The sequence below is a fragment of the Garra rufa genome, chromosome 16 (genome assembly GCF_049309525.1).
Source record: "Garra rufa chromosome 16, GarRuf1.0, whole genome shotgun sequence".
In the NCBI taxonomy this organism is placed as follows: Eukaryota; Metazoa; Chordata; class Actinopteri; order Cypriniformes; family Cyprinidae; genus Garra; species Garra rufa.
Window position 1 is genome coordinate 36625804 of NC_133376.1, and position 23416 is coordinate 36649219.

The 23416-nt window shown below is 28.3% G+C and overlaps 1 protein-coding gene across 1 annotated transcript in view; it reads left to right on the forward strand.

Moving 5' to 3' along the window:
• The window catches only part of LOC141288765 (phospholipid phosphatase 2-like), a 45548-nt gene extending 31247 nt beyond the window's left edge, over positions 1–14301 (forward strand). The window contains exons 2-6 of the mRNA XM_073820934.1: positions 4150–4301; positions 8609–8871; positions 11049–11106; positions 11617–11793; positions 13441–14301. Coding sequence (XP_073677035.1) covers positions 4150–4301; positions 8609–8871; positions 11049–11106; positions 11617–11793; positions 13441–13587 — 797 coding nt within the window. The 3' untranslated portion in view covers positions 13588–14301. The remainder of the gene's footprint in view (positions 1–4149; positions 4302–8608; positions 8872–11048; positions 11107–11616; positions 11794–13440) is intronic.
• The last annotated feature ends 9115 nt before the right edge of the window (positions 14302–23416 follow it).

Here is a 23416-nt window from a genome sequence, read left to right on the forward strand (position 1 = left end):
ATATAAAACATAATATCTGAGTCATCGGCGTTCCCTCAAGTCCTTGTGCCACTTTTTTTTATATTTGTTATACAATGTTTGTTACAAAATGTCATGGTACCAAAATTGTTTATTGAAAAACAGAAAAACACTGACATTTTCCAAATTGGGTCTACCTTTTACCAAGTGAGAGATAAATATTCTTCAAAATGCAGTAAAACACAGTCTTTTCACAATCTGCATTGTTTCAAAGCAGCTTTAGAAAATCCAGATGCTAATAACTATAATATCTCAATGTTTTCATGCCTTATAGTTGCATTTTGCAGACTATGATATATGATTATATGATTATGATATAAACATGTGCTATATCATCTTTGTCACTTTAACTGCTGTCCTAATGTACACAAAGTGTTTGGAAATAAATTAAAAAAATTAAAATAAAACCGGTTTCCTGAACTATATCTTCTTAAACTTGTCATATCAGGCAGGTGACGTGAATGTTTTTACAGTAAGGAAAACTTAATGATACGGTCTTTTCAAACAAGAAAGAAGAGGGAGATGTGCGAAAGGCAGATAATCAAAAGAAGGAAGGCAGAGAAAATACTTGAGTAGAAGGAGGTTAAAGGTTGTTTTTGTGTGCTTTTACAGTCTTGACATTCAGATAGATCTGATAAAGACTGTTTACCTGCCTTTGTGGATCTTTAAGGCTCTGAATATCCTCAAATAGTGGACGGTCATGTTCCTAAAGGATAGTTTTACCTTCAAACACATGATGATAAAGGTACATTTAACGTTCAAATCATTGGTTATGTTACTAAAACCAAAGGTTCAGCCCTTTCATAACCCAGCTGAATGTTATCAGTCTGAGTCAGAATGTGGCTCTGATCCAAAATCTAGTAAACTACGTAGGAAGCATGTTATGTTCGCTCCCAGTGAAAGTCAGGTTATGCTGCTTTCTACAATACAAGCCTGGAAGTGATTTGTTATCAGGAATTTTCTTTTATAATAGCAGTTTTTTTTTTCATTTGTATGCTGTTTATTGTGCAGTTTCTTCATCTATTAATAGCCTGTTAATAATTCATATTTGTAAATATTTTTGAAAGAAATCACCTAGCATGCTTTTGATCAAAAATGCAAAAAAAAAACTATTTTCAACATTGCTAATAATAATAATCATTTATGTTTCTTTTTGTTCTTTTTTTTTTTTTTTTTTTTTTTTTCAAATGCCAAAATCTTAATTATTACAAACTTTTGACTGGTAGTGCATGTAAGTAGCTTCGGTAGTTTGACGGTAACTGATGACTCTTTATGAGTTCCCAACAGACGTCCCCCAGAGCTTATTGTCATCTCCTCGCATCTGTTAAAAGACAGCTTTACAGTTGAATTCATTGTGAAAATGTGTGTGGTTGCTGGAGCCATTGTGTCAATGTTATGAATGTAGGCCAGGTTTTTTTTTTTCTTCCTTTTACAGCCCTGTCCGGGTTTATGGACATTTCCTTTTGTGCAAGAAAAACCTTGTGTTCTTTGTGCCTGAAAACAATGCATGCTTACTCAACACAACCCAGGATTTCGTGTTGGGACTAAAATGGGGATTTTTTCCGGCTGGAAATAGATTATGGGTGCAGAGTTGACCTAACAATGCTTCTTAAATGCTTAAATCCTTCTTAAAGGTATAGTTTGCCCAAAAAAAGAAAATAGAAAAGTCTATGGAAGTCAGTGGGGACCATCAACTGAAAGAAACTCATACAGGGTGAATAATGCCAGGATTTTCATTTTTGGGTGAACTGTCCCTTTAAATAATTATTTTAAATATAAAAGCCGAAAGAGCATTTGTTAAAACCCCAAAAATGCTCTCTGACACAAATTATAGTCATCATGAAAGTGACGCATCTAATTGTGAATTTAATTGCAATAGATAGCAAAATATCAAAGCGGGTGACATTTACAAGCAAATTATCCTAGAGCTTGTACTCAAATGTTATAATATTTTGTGTATATAATTTTTTTTTACTTGAAATTAAAAGCATTTTAATTAAACATTTTTACATTTCTTAATTATTTTTGTTTTTTATAACTTATAATAACGTATAATAACTTAAGTAATAATAGTTTTTTTTATTAATTAAATGTTCTTTAATTATTTTTATTTGTATTTATTTGTAATATATCTGTTTTTATTTATAGACATTTTTAGCCTTTTTAAAATAATAATTTAAAAATAATTAATTAATAATTTTTTTTTTGCTATTTTTTAAAATAATGTGATTTTCTCTATTATTATAATTTATTTTATTTATTTATTTATTTATTTTTTACTTTTTTTCTTCTCTCTCATTCTTTTTTCATGCTTATGTAAAGCATAAAGTTTTTGAACAGTAAGGTTTTTCATGTTTTTAAATAACTTCTGCTTACAAATCCTGCATTTATTTGATCCAAAATACAGCAAAAGCAGTAATATTGTAAAATATTTTTACTATTTAAAATAACCGCTTTCTATTTGAAAATATTTTAAAATGTGATTTATTCTTGTGATCAAATCTACATTTTCAGAATCATTACTACTATTATTATTAATAATAATTCAGACAGTTCAGAATTTTTTCAGGATTCTTTGAATATAAACATCCAACGATAAGCATTTATCTGAAATAAAAAGCTTTTGTAACATCATACCATTCAAACACTTGCAGTCAGTATAATGTTTTTTTTTTTTTGGGGGGGGGGATTATAGAAATAAATAAATTTATATAGCAAGGATGCTTTAAATTGATCAAAATTGATGATAAAGACATTTATAATGTTACAAAAGATTTCTGTTTCAGATAAATGCTGTTCTTTCTATCCATCAAAGAAACCTGGAAAATTCTACTCAGATGATTTCAACAACAATAAAAATAATAATAATAATAATAATAATAATAAATGTTTTTGAGCAGCAAATCAGACTATTAAAATCATTTCTGATGATGCTAAAAAAACAACTTGGAAATCACAGAAATAAATTGCATTTTAAAATATTCAAATAGAAAACAATTATTTTAATTTGTAAAAATATTTCCAAAATGTCCTATGTTTGCTGTACTTTGAATCAAATAAATGCAGGCTTGGTAAGCAAAAGAGACTTAAAAACATTAAAAATCCTACTGTTCAAAAACTTTTGACTGGTAGTGTAAATATATGCATCGCGTTTGTCTAAAATATGAAACATTTTCCTTTAAAATGTGTGCATGTTTTTTCTTTCTTTAACATATGCGTACGCCATTTGGTTTGATTCATCCAATGCAACGACATTCACACATTCCTCAAGTCTCTTAAGTGTCTGAAGTGTCCAAATATTTTTAAGGTGCATATTTTGGAGCACATCTATAAACTTGTTCAGACTCGGACCGCTTTGAATCTGTCATTCGGTGAAGTACATCTGCTTCAGTGCTTGTGTTTCGATCCAAGTAATATAATATCTGAGTGGTCTCCAAGGTCCTGATCCTGGGAAAGTTAGCGTGGCTTTGGGAATAGAAACTATGTTGATGAACTTCTGAGATGAAGCAAATATATTTCACTCGGCCTTGATATCCAGAGACTATTTTCCCTTGACGGTCCGTCCGGGATACATCTGATTGGCATCTATGCCTATGTTGTCCGATGGGGGGAAAAAAGAGCTGTGTGGAATATTCAGGATAAGGTTTATAAATACTCCCTCTCCCGGTTCTCATGACTTCAGATAAAAATAATAGTGGGGTTGGATATAGTGGAAACATAAATCAGTGTTTTCCTGGTTACAAGATACTGTTGCGGGCATCCGTTGAGTTGACATCTGGTGCCGTGACCCTGTCGATAATACTCCTGGCTTCCTGTATCCGGATGGCAAGTGGAGATTATCCAGCGACGCTGAATACAGAACATGTGTTTGACGTTTATGATTAGTCAGTGTCTCTCGTGGGAATCCTTCTGATGTGTTGTACACTGTGTCATAATCATTCATATTCATATCTGGGTGTATCGCAGAAGTACCGATGAACTCGCAGGTCGTCTGTTTTCTATTATAAAAGCATTTTTCTTTTTGTTCCCATGGAAAGTTCAACAAAAGACATGCACTAGATGATTTGTTTTGATGTGTGTTACTCAGCCAGCCATCTGAGGCCAATAATAACGCTGTTGTTTGTGTTTCAGTGGCGATGCCGTACATCATAATGACCATCATCTACCGGCCGTACCAGCGTGGCGTTTACTGCAATGACGAGAGCATCCGTTACCCCTACAGACCAGACACCATCTCTCACAAAATGATGGCGGCCGTTACCATTTCCTGCTCCATCATTATCGTGAGTCTCCATCGATCAATACAAATTTGCTCAATATGTACTTACCCTTAGGCTATCCAAGGTGTGGATTGAAACTGATTGAGAAAAATGTAGCATTGCATCACTTGCTCACTAATGGATCCTCTGTAGTGAATGGGTGCCGTCAGAAAGAAAGTCCAAACAGCTGATAAAAACATTGCAATAATCCACACCACTCCAGTACATCAATTAACAACTTATGAAGTGAAAAGCTGTGTTTGAAATAAACAAATTAATAATTAAAAAATAAAATAATTAATAATAGTAATAGTTTAGTTTTTCTTAAATAATAACAGTGATAAATAAATTGTGATAATACTATTAATTTAAAATAAAAAGTGAGTGTTAAATGAAAACGCAGTTATTTTATAGTACACTTGTATTAAAAATACAATGCTAGTATTTAATGTTAGTATTTTCTTTTTTTTTCTTTAGTTAATTTGTAAATTAATTTTCATTATTTTCAAACCTAAAATCAGACAACTTTTTAAATTAAATTAAAGTATTAAATTGAAATACAATTATTTTATAGTAAAATTGTTAATGGTAATACAATGGTAATATTTACATTTTATTTATTTTTATTTTTTACTTGTTTATTTTATATTAATTTTTCTTCATTTTCAAACCTAAAATCAGCAAACATCAATTAAAAAAAAAATAAAAAAATAAATTAATTATTAATATATATTAATATTAATATATATATATATATATATATATATATATATTTATTTATTTATTTATTTATACAAAATCAAATAAAGTAATTATTAAATAAAAAATCTGACAAATTTTATTTTCGTCACTTTTATTTCAAATAAAAAGTGAGAATTAAATAAAAATACTATTTTTTATAGTACACTTATAAAATACAATGCTAATATGTACATTTTTTTATTTTTACTGGTTTGTTTTAAGTGAGAATCAAATAAAAATACAACTATTTTATAGTACAAAAAATGCAATGCTAATATGGACAATTCCTTTTTTTCTTATTTAGTTGTTTATTTTTATATGAATTTTCATTATTTTTAAACCTGAAATCAGATAAAGTTTTTTTTTTACTTTTATTTGAAATAAAAAGTATTAAATAAAAATGCAAATAAAGTTTTTTTTACATTTATTTAAAATAATTAGTGATAATTAAATACAATATATATTTTATAGTACACTTAAAAATACAATACTAATATTTACATTTTATTTTTACTTGTTTATTTTTTATATAATTGTTCGTCATTTTTTTTAAACTTAAAATCAGCTAACGTTTATTTTTGTCATTTTATTTAAAATAAAAATGTGAGTATTAAATGAAAATACTGTTATTTTATAGTAGACTTAAAAAAGCAGTGCTAATATTTACATTTTAATTTTTTCTTTTTTACTTGTTTATTTTTTTAGATATATTTTGCAAACCAAAAATCAGGTAAACGTCTATTTTTTTTCACTTTTATTTAAAATAAAAAGTGAGTATTAAATAAAAAAAATATTTTTTAATAGTACACTTAAAAAATACAATGCTAATATGCATTTATACTTATTTATACAGCACATTTTTTGGTTGTGCATGCGCACTATGTGCACCCCGATCATGTTTTAAACTGTTGTTTCTTACCAAAATATGAGTCCATGAGTCCTAAAAATTCTCTTTATTCCTCAGACAAAGCTGTTGTTTGAATTCAGAAGTTAGTATGTACTGTAGCATGCAATTCAATAGGAACTACTTTGTTGAATGTGACAGATGTAACGTTTTTACCTTCATGTACCAAACCTGAAAGAAAGTAGGTCAAACAGATTTGAAATGACGTGAAGGTGACTAAATAACCAGAGAATTACTCTTTTGTTTGAACTATTAATTCAAAAGCATTGTAAATGTCTGAATTGATTCAGTGTTGAACTACTTGTGAGAACAAACCAGTTGCAGCCGTTATGAAACAACATTTCTGTGGCGTATTTGGTTGCGAAAACATGCAGGTTGGTTTGGTATTGTGTCCACATTTTCAGAAAGAACATTGTAATTAGTTCAACATGGTTCGTCAGTGAGAGTTCAACTCAAAACATGACTCATCTACATCACAGACTCATAGTCTGACTGTCATTTACTCGCAGTACTGAGTCTTAAGGCGAGACCAGTTTATGTAACACGTTTGGTTCACAATGGTAATTAAAAGGTGTTACATAAAATATAGGTGCATAAGAAATTAAAGGAATTGAAATGTACAAACTATTGCAGTGTGCCTATATTTATTGTTGCGTGACTATTAAGTGTTTAAAAGCGTTTTTTTTTTGCTGTGATGACAGTCAGAAGATTTTTTCTTCTTCTGCTCACCAAGCGTGCATTTATTTGATTAAAAGTACAGCAAAAACAGTACATTTTTGAAATATTTTTACTATTTAAAATGACTGATTTCTATTTGAATATATTTTAAAATGTAATTTATTTCTGTGATTTCAAAGCTGATTTTTCAGCATCATTACTCCAGTCTTCAGTGTCACATGATCCTTCAGAAATCATTCTAATATTCTGATTTGCTTCTAAAAAAAAACATTAATTATTATTATGTTGAAAACAGCTGGGTACAATTTTTTCAGATTTCTTTGTTGAATAGAAAGTTCAGAAGAACAGCATTTATCTGAGAAAGAAATCTTTTGCAACATTATACATGTCTTTATAAGCACTTCCACTCAATATCAATTTAAAACATCCTTGCTAAATAAAAGTATTAATTTCTATAATTTCTTGGCCAAAAAGCTTTTTATTTCAGGTAAATGCTGATCTTTGGACCTTTCTAGTCATCAACGAATCCTGAAAAAAAAAAAAAAAAAAAATTCAACAGTTTAAAATATTGATAATAATAATAATAATGATGATGATGATAAATGTTTCTTGAACAGCAAATCAGCATATTAGAATTATTTCTAAAGGATCATGTGACACTGAAGACTGTAGTAATGATTCAAATTTGATAACAGGAATAAATTGCATTTTGAAATATATTCAAATAAAAAGCAGTTAAATATTAAAAATATTAAGCAATATTATTATGGTATTTTGAATCAAATAAATGCAGGCTTGGTAAGCAAAAGAGACTTATTTAAAAAAACATTTAAAAATCTCACTGAACCATATGAACCATTTTTGGTTCCCCAAAGAACCTTTTTGTGATCAGTTAAAAGTTAAAAGAACCATTTTTTCTTAGTGTGAAGATCATTTTAATTATCAGAAGAATTTCCATTATAAAGAACATTTTGTGCAATGGAAAGATTCCATAAATGTTCAAGAATCTTTATGGAATCATCTATGCCAATAAAGAACCTTTATTTTTTTAGAGTATGAGGAATCTTTTGTAAAATGGAAAGATTCCATACATGAATATTAATGTTTATTAATAGAGCCATAGTTGCTAGTAAAGACCATTTTATTTTTAAACGTGTATTACTCATACTTGGGGTTAAAGGAGAAGTTCACTCATTCTCTTGTCATACAAGATGTTCATGTCTTTCTTTCTTCAACTGTAAAGAAATATTTTTTTGAGAAAAACATTTCAGGATTTATCTCCATATAGTAGACTTCTATTATATTAATTGTATTTGTTAGATAAAAGGTGCCATAGAATGCATTAATAATACAATATCTACATAGAAGGTTAGATAAGGGCAAAGATTCTCCAGAAATGGTTTTACAAGTCCATTTGCAACCCTAGAATTTGTCCCTAGAATGAAATGGTCTGTTATTACCTTATTTGGAAGGTTCATGAATAATAATGATGAGCTCTGCTCTGATTGGCTGTTTCACAGAGCAGCTTATTTCAGTAGCTCGTTGAAGCAAGTGGATAGTGACTTTGAATCTCTAAAAAGGACGAAAATGTGCTATAAAAGTAGTCTAGAAGACCAAAAAAAAGTGATTCATTTGCAGTAAATCTTATTTTAAATCTTATCATTTTCAAAAAAAAAAAAAAAAATTAATTTCTCTTTATTCCTCACACAAAGCTGTTGTATGAATTCAGAAGAGTTACAATGTAGTGTGCAATTCAATAGGAACTACTTTTATGTACCAAACTTGAAAGAAAGTAGGTCATACAGATTTTAAACGACATTAATGTGACTAAATAACCACAGAATTACTCTTTTGTTTGAACTATTAATTCAAAAAAGCATTGTGAATTGCATATAAGAATAAGAAACACATTAACATCTTGGATGACAAGGGGTGAATAATTAACTGTAAATTGTTCTGGAAGTGAGCTTTTTTGAATCTTTAATACTTTTAATATTCTCACTTGCAGATCACTTCAGGAGAGGCCTACTTGGTCTACACCAAACGTCTCTACTCCAATTCAGACTTTAACCAGTACGCTGCGGCGCTCTATAAAGTGGTGGGGACGTTTCTGTTCGGCGCATGTGTGAGCCAGTCACTGACCGATATGGCCAAGTACACCATCGGACGCTTGCGGCCCAACTTCATGGCGGTGTGCGCTCCTAAAGTGTGTGAGGGCTACATGCTGGAGATAAACTGCACGGGACACGCTCGCAACGTGACCGAATCCAGGTACAGAAACGAGTCGGGAAGGGTCGAGGTCAGAGGTCGTAAACGGCTAACCTCACTTCCTGTATTTGTTTATATTTGTCACCTGTTGTTTCGCTTCCTGTTTGTCCAGTACATTTGAGCTTTCTTAGGGTTTGACCTTTGCAGTGCAAAGGTCTCAGTCATGTTCTCAAATGCCACATGTCCTCAAGAGACCTGAAATAATAATAGATTTGATTGTGCATGCACTAGAAAGCATGACCTGTGGTCAGAGTCAGTTTACATCAGTAAGGAAATATTTGAGTCCTGTATAGGCAATTAGGGAGAAAAATAAAAATTCATATTTAAAATAATTGAGAAATTATAATTAAATTTATACATGTTAATTTTAATATACAATTAAATATTAATTTAGTATTTATGATTAATACACAGTGTTTTTTTAACTAAAACTAAAACTATAATAAATAGTTTTTGGTAACTGAAGTAAAACTGAAATAATACATAAATATTAGATCAAAATGTTATTTTGACCTCTAACTGAAATAAAATAAGTTGAAGCACAGAAATGACTAAAATTGAAATAAAAATAGGTTTAATATTAGCATTTAAAAAAAGAATAAAACTTGAATAAATTAATAAAGCTTGTACTAAAATAACAAATGTAGACCTTTTAACTTGTAATTGTATGTCTGTAAATTTTGTTAAATTGTCAATCTTATTTTCAGTTGACTTGTTTGTTTTAACCAAGAAACACTGTTTTCAATTTCTATCATTTAAAAGTATTTTAAAACACTAATTTTACAAATGTAAAATAGTATGTATTTGGGCATTTTAATTCAGAAAAAGTATTTTAAAAAGTTCAAAAGAAAACTTGACAATAATAGATGAAAAACCTAAAATTTTGAACGAAAACTAGAAATTTTATTTTGGTGTCTAACTGAAATAAAACAAGTTGAAGCAGAAACTAGTTGAAATAAACATAAGGTTTAATATAAGTATTTAAAAAAAATAATAAAAGTGACAAGAATGTAAGAAATGTAATAATGTGTGCTTTAAATAAATTAAATTTAAATAAAAAATATAAAAATAAATGCTAAAAAATATTAATAAATACTATAATAGTACATAAATGGTACTAAAATAACACTGTTCGAATGTTCAGAGTCTGTACATTTTGTAAGTTGTGAAAATTCTGAATCTGGTTTTGCTGACATTCTGTTTTCAGTTGTTGTCATTACACATTATTTTAAAATAAATAAATATGTTTATGATATATATTTAAAAAATAGGGAGAAAATCTCTGAGCACATAATTGTACAATGAGTAAAATAGTGTGTATTTGGGCATTTTAATTCAGAAAAAGGTTTTTTAAAAGTTCAAAAAGAACTTTAACAATAATGTTATATTAAAAATAAAAATGTCAAGCACATAAGAAATATAATAAAACATGTACTTTAATTCAATTAAATTGTAATAAAAAATGCTATGAAATATTAATAAATAATATAATAGTAAATAAATAGTACTAAAATAACAAATGTTCAAACGTCTGTATATTTTGTTCAATTCTGAAAATTCTGAATCTGATTTTGTCGACTTGTTTTTTTACCAAGAATCGCTGTTTTCAATTGTTGTCATTACGCAATAAATATATATTAATGTAAAATTTGTAAAATAAAAAGCTTGTTTTCATATATAGAATAAGGGAGCATGACATATGTGACCCTGAACCACAAAACCAGTCATAAGGTTAAATTTGACAAAACTGAGATGTATACATCATATGAAAGCTCAATAAATAATCTTTCAATGCTTTCTATTGATGTATGGTTTGTTAGGATAGGACAATATTTGGCCGAGATGCATCTATTTGAAAATCTGGAATCTGAGGTTGCAAAAACATCAAAATACTGAGAAAATCACCTTTAAAGTTGTCCAAATTAAGTTCTTAACAATGCATATTACTAATGTACATCATCGGACATCATTACAAAGTGCACTTGAAGGCCAGTATGAACTTGTGATAAATCTTTTAGCACAGATTACATTTCGAAACCATAATTTGAAAGTGTCATCCCATAAATGTGTCATTCAGAATGATCTGTGGACTGTGAAAATGATTCTTTTTCCTTTTCTCCTTGAATTGTTGTCTTGTATCTGTCCGATTCGCCCTTCCTCCGTGGATTGTGTTGCGCCAGGCTGTCGTTCTACTCCGGTCACTCCTCCTTCGGGATGTACTGCATGTTGTTTCTGGCGGTGAGTTGTCACAGTTGTCTTCCTCTCCTGCAATCATGCTGACACAGAAGACTTGTGTAGACAGATAAAGGAAAGCTCTAAGAGCAACAGGAAACACCACGGAGACAATAAACTACCACCTTAAACATGTCTCCAGCTTTAAATCAAGACAGTATGTGGTGCTTAAAGGGACAGTACACCTAATAATTATAGCTGATGTTATCAGTTACTCACCCTCATGTTATTTCAAACCTGCATGATGTTTTCTCTTCACATCATTGTTTTTTTTTGTTTTTGTTTATTTTTGGTTAAAGTTTACATAATTTTCTGGTTGCTTCGCTCATGTTTAGACATGTCTGTATTTGTCAAGTATTTGTCAATATCCACACAAGGTGCTTTCCCGTAGCTTTTAAAGCATTGCAATGACTTGTATTGATTTTACTGCTATTGAGCCCTCAAGATTGATTTTCCATTTTCTTTGCATGTTCTATTTTTCAAGTCTTGTGTAATCCGTTGTTGTTTTTCCTCTAGCTGTATGTTCAGGCACGTATGGCATCCAAGTGGGCCCGCCTCCTCCGGCCCACGATACAGTTCTTCCTGGTGGCCTTTGCCATTTATGTGGGATACACACGTGTGTCTGACTACAAGCACCACTGGAGCGACGTGGTCGTGGGTCTCCTGCAAGGGGCGCTGGTCGCAGTCCTGACGGTGAGTGGGGTCAATCTCATGAAATCTAATGTCCAATGTCATATTTCACCTTAAAACCAAAAGAACAAATTATAAACTGATAGTTTGCATATCCTGTTTGCAAAATTCTGTACACAATTAAGCCCAAATGAAACAAAATAATACTGATAAAGGAATTAATATGTAAGTATATAAATAAGTTATGCACTCATTTAGCTTTTTTTCTCCACAATAAAATAATTGAAAAGAATTTTGGCGGAGAAAAAAAAATTTAAGCAGTTAAAGGGATAGTTCATATATATATTTACTATTTATTAAAGTATTCTTTCACCAGGAATCCTGAAATTAAACTCTTTCAATTGTAACAAAGTGTTAATTTAATTGGTAAAAGTTTTTAAAACTATACAGTCAAAATCTAAAAAATAAAGTTGATGAATTAGACGAAAAACTAAAAAGTGAAAAAAGGTGAAAATTACAGATGTTATTTTGGCAACTAGCTGAAATAAAATAAGTAAAAATTGAAGTACCAAAATAAAAAATGAATAAAAGTAAGGCTAAATCAAAATAAAACTTACAAGGAAATGTAACAGTAAAATGCTTAAATGAAAATAAAAATGAAAAAATAAAAAACATATTTATAAATAGTATAATAATAATAAATATGATGAATATTAATATATTCTAATAATATATTATAATAACTTAAATGTATAATAAATATTTAATAAATTAAATGTAATGTTTATAGTAAGAAATAATAATTGTTGTTATCAATATTGCTGTCATAACCAATAGGCCAAACATTTTAGGCAACAATGTTTATAAAAAAAAAAAAATGAATAAAAAACATATATAATATTTATTTATTTGTTTATTAAATTCATAGGAAATCCATCAACCACTGGAAATTAAACGCCATTAATTATAATATTGTTTTTTTTTTATCATACAGTCAACATGTAAAAATCATAATGATCCTAAATATACTGGAAACATCCTCTTTTATATTAAAAAAAAAATTGAAATCATTTTCACTTTAATTTGTTTAGTCATATTTTTGTGAAACTACTTGTACTGCCTAACTTTTAAACTACAAAAGAGAATTCAAGAGTTTTTATTTTTGTGTTTAAATAAAAAAAGAGTGATAAATGATAAATAATGTTATAAATAACATGATAAATAAAAAAATAAACTGATAAAATAAAGTGTGTATATATAATATACTTAAATGTCGGAAATATAATAAATAAAGTATACAATATATGTCTTTATATATTGTTATTTTATTATTTTCCTGGTTAAAAGGTAAATAAATATATTATTTAATAAATAACAAACATAATAATAAATGAGTGTGTGTGTGTGTGTGTATATATTTATTATAAATTGTATAATTAAAAATATATTTATTTTAAAAAATATAAAATAAATAATGATAAAAATAAAGTGTTTATACTATATAAATAGTTTTTTTTTTCCTGGTTAAAGGTTAAATAAATATAATGATATATTTATTTAATAAATAATAAATCATTTTAAAATATAATCGATATGTAAAAAATAATTTTATATAATAATAATAATAATAATAATTATTATTATTATTATTATTATTTGGTGTTCTACAAATCTGCAAGTTGCATTAAGACCTTTTCATTTCCATCACAGGTGCGATACGTCTCTGACTTCTTCAAAGAGCGCCCCCCTCGTTGCCAGGATGTAGAAAATGCTGAAAACGAAGACAGCGAACGCAAACCCAGCCTTCAGATCGCAGACACGGACAGAAACCATTACCCATACAGCAGGCCTGTATGAGCCTGACCTTTGACCTGTGAGAGCAGTCACACAGAAGCACTGGATGCTGCACCACGTCTGGTACAGACAGCCAAACACACTGTACACTGGCACTGACTGCGCTCTCTTCCACAGGATCAAGCTCCCATTTCACACAGAGAGAGAGAGAGAGAGAGAGTGAATGCATGAACTAACACTGAATATTAGATTTTATACTTCTCTACAGACCGTGTTTATACCGAATTTTGTCTTATGCACGCTCATATACGCCATGTGCACAGATCGCCTGACATCTAATGAACCGTGAGGGACTTTATTGTATCGGAGGACAAAGACGAGCTTCTCCAAGGGGAACTGGTCGTTTCTATGACAACCTCAAAACCACCGGTTGACATTTACTGACTAGCCGTACTTCTGCTGTTCGAAGGGATTCTTTCGGCATGGGAAAGAAAGTCATCTTTTCTAAGCCATCAGAAGACAAGAATTAACATTTCCCTGAGTAAGAAATCCAGGAAGAGAAGTCTGAACACGGAACAGTTGGCAAAAAAGGTCTTCCTCACATTGACAATTAGATATTTTATACAATTTTTGTGACTTATTATTATTTTTAATATATAAAGAAATGTTATTTTCCTGTGGCGGTAGGTTTAGGGACTTTTCTAAACAACATTTTGGTGAACTAGTTATTATATCCGCACACATCTACAAGAAATTCTGCATAGCATGAATGATTTTTATAAAACAACACTTTTTAATATTAGTTTGCTAAAGACTACCATGACAACTCGTGATTTCAATCTACAGTTGAGGTCAACAGTTTACATCCCCCTTTCAGAATCTGCAAAATGTTAATTATTTTACTAAAATAAGGAGGATCATACAAAATGCATGTTATTGTTTATTTAGTACTGACTTAAATAAGATATTTTAAATAAAAGTTGTTTGCAATGTCAATAAGAGAAAATAGTAGTTGAATTTATAATAAATGACCCCTTGATTCTTAATACTGTGTTGTTACCTGAATGATCCACGGCTGTGTGTTTTCATTTAGTGATAGTTGTTCAAGCTGCCCGCTGTTCTTCAGAAAAATCTTTCAGGTCCCATAAATTCTTTGGGTTTCCAGCATTTTTGTCTGTTTGAACCCTTTTGACATCCATCTTTTCACACTGAGGACAACTGAGGGACTCATGTGCAACTATTACAGAAGGTTCAAACGCTCACTGATGCTCCAGAAGGAAACACAATGCATTAAGAGCTGGGGGTGAAAACTTTTGAACAGAATAGAGAGGTGTACAAATTCCTCATTTTGCCCAAGTATCATTTTTTTTTTTTTTCATTTAATACTGCCCTTCAGAGGCTACAGGAAATAGTTGCATGTTTCTAAGAAGACAAAATAAATAAAATTTACCCTGATCTTCAAATTTAAAACGTTTTCCCCCCTTAGCTCTTAATGCGTTGTTTTTCCTTCTAGAGCATCAGTGAGTGTTTAAACCTTCTGTAATAGTTGCATATGAGTCCCTCAGTTGTCCTTGGTGTGAAAAATGGATCTTAAAATCATAGTCATTGATGGAAAGGGTTCAAATACACAAAAATGCTGGAAAACCAAAGAATTTATGGGATCTGAAAGATTTTTTCTGAAGAACAGCAGGCAGTTTAACTTTAACTGTTATGTGAAATATCTTAAGGTCAGTACTAAATAAACAATAACATGCATTTTGTATGATCTCTCTTATTTTGGTAAAACAATGAACAATGACCTCAACTGTAGTTTTATCGCATTGCTCGCTCTCATAACATGCCGTTTAATGAAAACCACTAGCTAACCGAGGCACATATTATTTATCAGTATATTTCATGGAAATGAGTATTGCTAACCAGCCTATTCAACATTAACTTTAATACGTTAATCAGCTGTTTATTTCTAAATATTATCGTCGTCACCGAGTCCTAACCGGGTGAACCTGAAGTGCTGCTTGTAATGTTAAAATCAGCCAATCATAAAGCTGTAAACTGATTCTGAACCAATGAAAATTCACTACGGGGCGGGGCTACCCAACATGACAAGAAACTGACGCTTGTAGATTGAAAAAGGACTTTCGAAACGAATGTTTTCACAGCGTAATGATTGTTTAGTTTTATGTGCCTGTTTCCAATGAAAACGCCTGTCAAAATCTCCAGCGGATTCAAGAATCAGGTTAGACTTATTTTCTTCACGCCACGCCTTTGTGTATGACGAAATTACGTTTTAAACGTAAGCTGCGATCATTTGGTCTAAAAGTTTCCACTTAACAGTTACCTCTCTATCGCTCCAGTGACAATTTTATCTGAGATTTTGTCTCCACAAATACTCATTCTTTACTCTAATTTACCTCATTTTATCTACTTCTAATTTATGTTAATGTTAATTCGGAGCTCGAACCGCCCCCTTCCAAGACATCAATTCAAATTCATCGCTAATTTTTTTTTTTTTTTTTTTACTGAATGGTCAGGTGATCTTGAAAAATATTATTAAAAATATCTACGCAAATTGATATACAACCACTGTAAGTCTGTACTTTGCCCGTGGAAAAATATTAGGACATGCTATCTTGTCTTAAAAACACCCATTAGCTAAATTAATAATCTTAAAAATAGTTATCTTTAGGTTTAACGTTAGACAATATTTTTTTTTACCGCTAAAAAGGAGAATGCCACACATTTCTTCTTTTCAAAAACAAATATTCTGGTATAAATGTGACTATGGACCACAAAACCAGCCATACGGGTCAATTTTGTTAAATCGATGTATAATATAATATAAAAGCAGTATAAAGGATTAAATAAGCTTTCCATTGATGTTGTCCAAATGAAGTTCTTTGCAATGCATATTACTAATCAACAATTATTTTCAGTAGGAAATGTACAAAGTATGTTCATGGAACATGATCTTTACTTAATATCCTAATGATTTTTGGCATAAAAGAAAAATTGATCATTTGAACTCATACAGTGTATTTTTGGCTATTGCTACAGACTGCTTAAAACTGGTTTTGTGGTTCAAGGTCACATATATTTTTAACTTTTCCTCGCAGCTATTATGTTATTAATGTGGGAAAACGTTTTTTTTTTTTTAAATGAAAACTTTCCCTCTCACATTATTTTTGGAGGAAAAACAATTCTTTTAATTTTTTTTCCTGTCCCCGCAAACCTGTTATGTCATTTATGAAAAAAAAATAAATAAAAACATTTGTTGACAATTGCTCATGTAAACCCTGCACAACAGAACCTGCTGTCTACTGTGAGTTGCTAATGCTGCAATTTTTTATGGACACTATATTTAGTGAATATGAATGATGTCTCCCTCTTTTTTTGCTTCTATGTGGAACAGAGACTCTCTTGTGACTCTGATTTAGTCGCAGAAATCCAAACGGCCTTAAAATAAATGAGGACTGAGCTCACAGAGTGACTTACACACTGAATGTGAAGAAGAGTGTGGCTCATGTTTACACTTTTGCCAATGTGTGTAAAATGCAAGTATTGTCTAGCTGAATGTTCCAGAGCAATCATGAGTATTTTTGCAGGGTTGTTGTAAGTTTGTGCGTATAATAGCACAACTTAATCAAAGATAGTACATCATTATCAAAAACTGGTTGGATGTGAAACTATATACTGCCAGTCAAAAGTTTTTGAACAGTAAAATTTTTAATGTTTTTTTTTTTTAAGTCTCCTTTGCTCTTATTTAATCCAAAATACAGTAATATTGTAATATATTTTTACTATTTAAAATGACTGTTTTCTAGTTGAATATATTTTAAAATGTAATTTATTTCTGTGATCAAAGCTGCATTTTTCGTATCATTATTCCAGTCTTCAGTGTCACATGATCCTCCAGAAATTATTCTAATATGCTGATTTGCTGCTCAAGAAACATTTTTATTATCAATACAGTTGAGTACATTTTTTTAGCAAGGATGCTTTAAATTAATCAGAAGTGATGATAAAGACATTTTTTGTCTTCAGATAAAAAAATTCAGATAAATGCTGTTCTTCTGGACTTTCTATATTTATCTATATTATATTTATTTATATTTTATCTATATTTATTCTATATTATATTTATGTTTTTGAGCAGCAAATCAGCATATTAATGATTTCCGAAGGATCGTGTGACTGGAGTAATGATGCTAAAAATTCAGCTTTGAAATCACAGGAATAAATTACATTTTTTTTAAATATATTCAAATAGAAAAGTAATTTTAAATAGTAAAAATATTTTAACATTTTACTGTTTTGTTGTACTTTGGATCAAATAAATGCAGGCTTTAAAAATCATTAAAAATCCTACTGTTCAAAAACTTTTGACTGGTAGTGTACATTTATAAAAATGATCAACGAACCTACTATAATAATTGTCAAAACCAAAAGAAAAAATATTTTCTGATTAAATTGAAGCTACTGAACTTTTCTCCTAAAAACGAATAATTCTAAACCACTTATATTTAGAGCTCCAGTCATTTTATATGAACCAATTATTATTTAGTCCAATTATTATGATTGGCATCCGTGACTTTATAAGAAGTTTTGAGTGTATAGCATATAAATGTTGCACATATAATTTTGTTTTCTGGTATGTTTTATATTTGTTTGTTTATAACGTTCAAAATAACAATAAAAAAAGTGTACAGCATGTTTTTCTGCAATGTTTCTGCTCTGCTATTGCTGTAAATGAGCTCAAAACAGAAATTAGTGAGAAGTTTTGGAACTCCTCAGAGTTCACAGTGCAGATGTCTTTAATGCTTTTATCTTATCAGTTGTTAACACTTCATATTTCAACATCTGTTATCTAAAATACATGCTTGCTAGGCCAAGTATCGTTATTAATCTTGCTCATACTTGGTGTTAAAGGTTTGTTTAAATCACTAATCATAAATGCACAGAACTTTTTTTTCAAGCGTAATTATTTATAGCATGCGTTTAAGAATGTGATTTCATATGCAGCGCGTGTATTTAATTGGATTAACTTTTGTGAAACTCAGTCCGGTGCCGTTCAGCCAAAAACTTGTCCTTATCTAACACATGCAGAGACAATTGTACAAGGGAATCGTGGGAATTGAAGCAGCCAAAAAAAGTCTCACATAAATCCTGCTTCTTTTCATCAGGATGGTGTTCAAGGACTGCTGATTCCCCTCAGCTTTTTTTGTAACTGGGTAAATGATTCTCTGCAGGCAGGACTGGAAGTGTCTGAGAAGGCAAAGCGTCAGTTTTAAGGAGTGTGCGTATGTAAAATCTCCTTTATCCAGTGTCTATGAATAGGTGGGACTGGTTTCAGGCTGGTTTGCCTGTTTTCATTCATGTATTGTGTCATGGACATGTGACATTCTGCTACTACAAAGAGCTTTATTTGCTGTCCATGTGATCCAACAAAAGGAGTTTTTCCATTGCACTGAATCTTGAGATGTGGGGCAAAACAAAAAAAGTTTCCACTTCGAAATGAATCAGAGATGATCACTTAATCATCATCACAAAAGTACAATTGCATTAAATTCTTGGTAAGACTTTACAGTGTGGTTCATTTGTTAACTTGAACTAAGAAAGAATAATACTTCTAAAGCATTTACTAATGCAATGTTAAAATCTTGTTCGTTTGAGTTAATGCACTGTGAACTAACATTAACTATCAAAGCACAGTATTTTTATTGACATTAACATCGATTTATAAATTAATGCTGAGATACTATTATCAGTATTTTCATTTGTTTTGCATTTTCATTTGAAAGGTTTAGTAATTTTTCTTGTCATTTTCTATGTTTCCTTTAAATGTCTTTTTTCTTTTAGTTTTTTTCAATACTGAATGTTTTTTTTTTATTAATCTTTAGTTTTTATTTTATAGTTTTTGTTTTTGTTGTTTTTACATGTATTTTATTATAATATATTATATTATATATATTAATTATTATAGTATATATTATATTTAGATTTCTTTTCAATTATTAATTTTTTTATTTTATATTTTTAGTAATTTTTGTCATTTTAAGTTTAAGTTTTTCCATTAGTGGATGTTTATTTATTTATTTCTATATATATATATATATATATATATATATATATATATATATATTTTTTTTTTTTTAATAAAAAAAAATTGTTTTAGTAATTTTGTTTTCTCGTTTTTATTTCATAGTTTTCTGTCATTTTAAAGTGTCTGTGTATGATTTTCTTTTATTAATATTTAGATTTTATAGTTTTTCAAATGTCCCAATATGATTTTTTAGAAATGAATATTTATATATTTTTAGATTTTAATTTTAATTTTAATTTATTTTTTTTGATAGTTGTAGTAATTTCAATGTTACCAGTTGTTTTATTATTGAATGTTGAGTTTTTATATATATTTCTTTAATTATTATATATTTTTTGTTTTAGTAATTTAGCTTTTGGCATATTTTAAAATGTTTGTATATGATTTTTTTTTAATAAATTTTTTTTTTTTTGAAATTGTATAGTTTTAGTAATTTTTTTGTCAATTTAAGTTTTTCATTACTGAATGTTGATATATATTTTTTTTATTATTTTTTATTTTATTTTGAAATTGTATAGTTTTAGTAATTTTTTGTCAATTTAGGTTTTTCATTACTGAATGTTGATATAAATAGTTTTAGTAATTTTGTTTTTATCATTTATATTTATAGTTTTAGTAATTGTTTTTGGCATTTTTACAAGTATTTTAAAAAATGTCCCAATATGATTTTTTTTTATTAATATTTAGATTTTTTTTGTTTTCATTTTTATCTTTTTTTTTTGTTTTATAATTTTAGTAATTTTTGCCATTGTTACAAGTTTTTTATTATTGAAATTTGAATATTTTATTTGCTTTAGTAATATTGTTTTTGTCATTTTTATTTTATAGTTTTAGTAATGTTATTTTAGTAATTTTTTACAAGTATTTTAAAATGTCTGTGTATGATTTTTTAACATTAATATTTAGATTTTTTTAGTTTTAGTAAATTTTTGTAATTTTGACACTTTATTATTAAATGTTAATTTTTTTATATCTTTATATAAAATTTATATATTTTTATATTTTTCATTTTCACTTTTTGTTTTAGTAATTTAGTTTTCATTATTTTTGCAAGTCTTTTAAAATGTTTGTATATGATTTTTTTTTTTGTAATTTTGTTTTGGTTCTTATTATTGAATGTTTTGATATATTTTCAATTTTCAATGATTTAAAATTTGTATTTTTTGAAGTTTTGAGTTTTTGATTTTCCAAGTTTTTTTGTTTTTATTTTAAAATGTTTTTAGATGTAGTATACTTCAATACATCAACTTAAACTAAATGAAAAAGAGAAATGTGGCTTAATCAACTAGCTGAAATAAAAAAATTTAAAGTATTTTATATTTTGTTTCAGTTAATATTTCTTTTATTTCAAGCCACAGATTTTTCTATGATATAGTTTATTAGAATAACTGTTGTAATAACACTAGAAGAATATGTGTTTGTGAAGGTAAGGTTAGTAAGGTTTTCTTTGGTGACAATTCATGAAATGGAAAATAAATCAGTTCAGTTCCAATGCCATATTTCTCAGTTAGTATTTGAATCTGTATGAATGTCGACATATTGAGGGATTGATAAAAAAAAAAAAAAAAAAACACACATTTCATAAGAAAGCAAGTTTTAACATCATAATACAAACCTCTGAACATGTTACTCCAAAATAAACCCTTGATACTCAAAGTTTTAATTTTGCACTTCTGTCGCAGCATTCATCAAGAATCAGTGCTAGTATAAAGTTGCAACCCAAAAATGTTTCCAGTGCTTCATCCTCAAAGCATTCTGGGATGTGTGACCTGTGTTTGACCGGCAATATTTTATGTTGCTGTCTTACATCAGTCAGATAAAACTGTTGGCCACTTCAGCCAAAACATTCGCTCATCTGTCAAATGATTTTAGATGCACTAAATCTATCAAGAGTCTGACGTCAGCTGAGCAGGTTTCAACACTTTTCAAATCATTTTTAACGATTATCATTAATGGCATTTTGGAAAAGTTTGCAAATAAACAGTGGAGCCATTACATTTGTCTAGATTGGGGGTAAAGATCTCATAACAAGTTCCACATTGAGCAAAGCAAACATAAACCCTATCCAATGGAAATGTATTTGATTATGGCACCGCCTAGTGTTCAAATCAAGATTACAGCCTTTCATAACACTAGAACTGTGCTAGTTTACAATTAAAAGAGGTTAAAAACATAGGAAACACACCGATTAATTTGTTTTATAAAATGATATTATAATCAAACTTTGTGCACTTAATATGTCTTAATTATGCATTAACCATTTTAAAATGCAATAAAGCACTCAAAATTGTGTTGTATTGTGAATATAAACACGTTATAGTTTTAGTAATTGTGTTTCTGTAAATTTTACGAGTATTTTAAATTGTCTATGATTTTTTTTAACATTGATATTTAGTTTTTTTAAATGCATTTTTTGTAATTTTACACATTTTTTATTACTGAATGTTGAATTATATATATATATATATATATATATATATATATATATATATAAATTACTAATATATTATTAATTATATATATAATTTAGTTTTTTAAAATGTTTGTAAATGATTTTTTTTAATTAATATTTTGTTTTTTCTTTTGTTTTGTTTTTCATGTTAGTATTAGTCATTTAGTTTTAGTCATTTTTTCAATTAATTGTTTTGTAATTTTTACACATTTTTTATTATTGAATGTTGAATTTTATATAGGCTATATACAGTATATATTGTTTTGTTTCAGTAATTTAGCATTTTAAGTATTTTAAAATGTTTGTAAATTATTTACAAAAAATAATTTAGTTTTTTTATTTTTATGTTAGTTTTAGTCATTTTGTTTTAGTCATTTTTACATGTTTTTTAAATACATTTTTTGTAATTTTTACACATTTTTTATTATTGAATGTTGAATTTTATATATATATTTTTGTTTTGTTTCAGTAATTTAGTGTTTTAAGTATTTTAAAATGTTTGTAAATTATTTTTAAAAATATTTAGTTTTTTATGTTAGTTTTTGTCATTTTTGCATGTTTTTTATTGTTGAATGTTTTTGTAATTATTGAGTAATTTTAATTTTAGTAATTTTAAATTAATCTTTCATATATATCTTTTATATATCTTTCATTTTTGTTTAGTAATTTAGTTAAGTATTTCAAAATGTTTTTTAAATTAATATTTAGCTTTTAAGTATTAGTAATTTTGTTTTTATTTTTAATTTTTTAGATATAGTAGTATACTTTAACACAGTTTAACTCAAATCAAGCAGTGCAACAACAGATTACAGCCTTTTATAACACTAGAACTGTCCTAGTTTACAATTAAGAGGTTAAAAAACAGGAGAGAAACAGACAAATGAATTTATTTAATAAAATGATATTTTAATCAAACTTTGTGCACTCAATGTCTTAATTATGCATTAACCATTTTAAAATGCAATAAAGCAGTCAAAATTGTTACATTGTGAATATAAACACTTTTTATAGTTTTAGTAATTTTGTTTTTGTCATTTTTACAAGTTTTTAAAAATGTCTATGTATGATTTTTTTAAACATTCATAACATTACATTTTTTTACATATTTTATATTTTTGAATGTTGAATCTTTTATACATTTTTTTCAATTATTTTTTTGTTTTAGTAATTTAGTATTAAGTATTTGAAATCTATGAAATGTTTTAAAATTAATATTGTTTTTTTATTATTTAATGTTTTTGATATATATTTCAGTTTTCATTTTAGTAACTGTCTTTTTGTATTAGTAATTTTGTTTTTATTTTTTTCATTTTTAGATATGGTTTTTAACATTACTATTA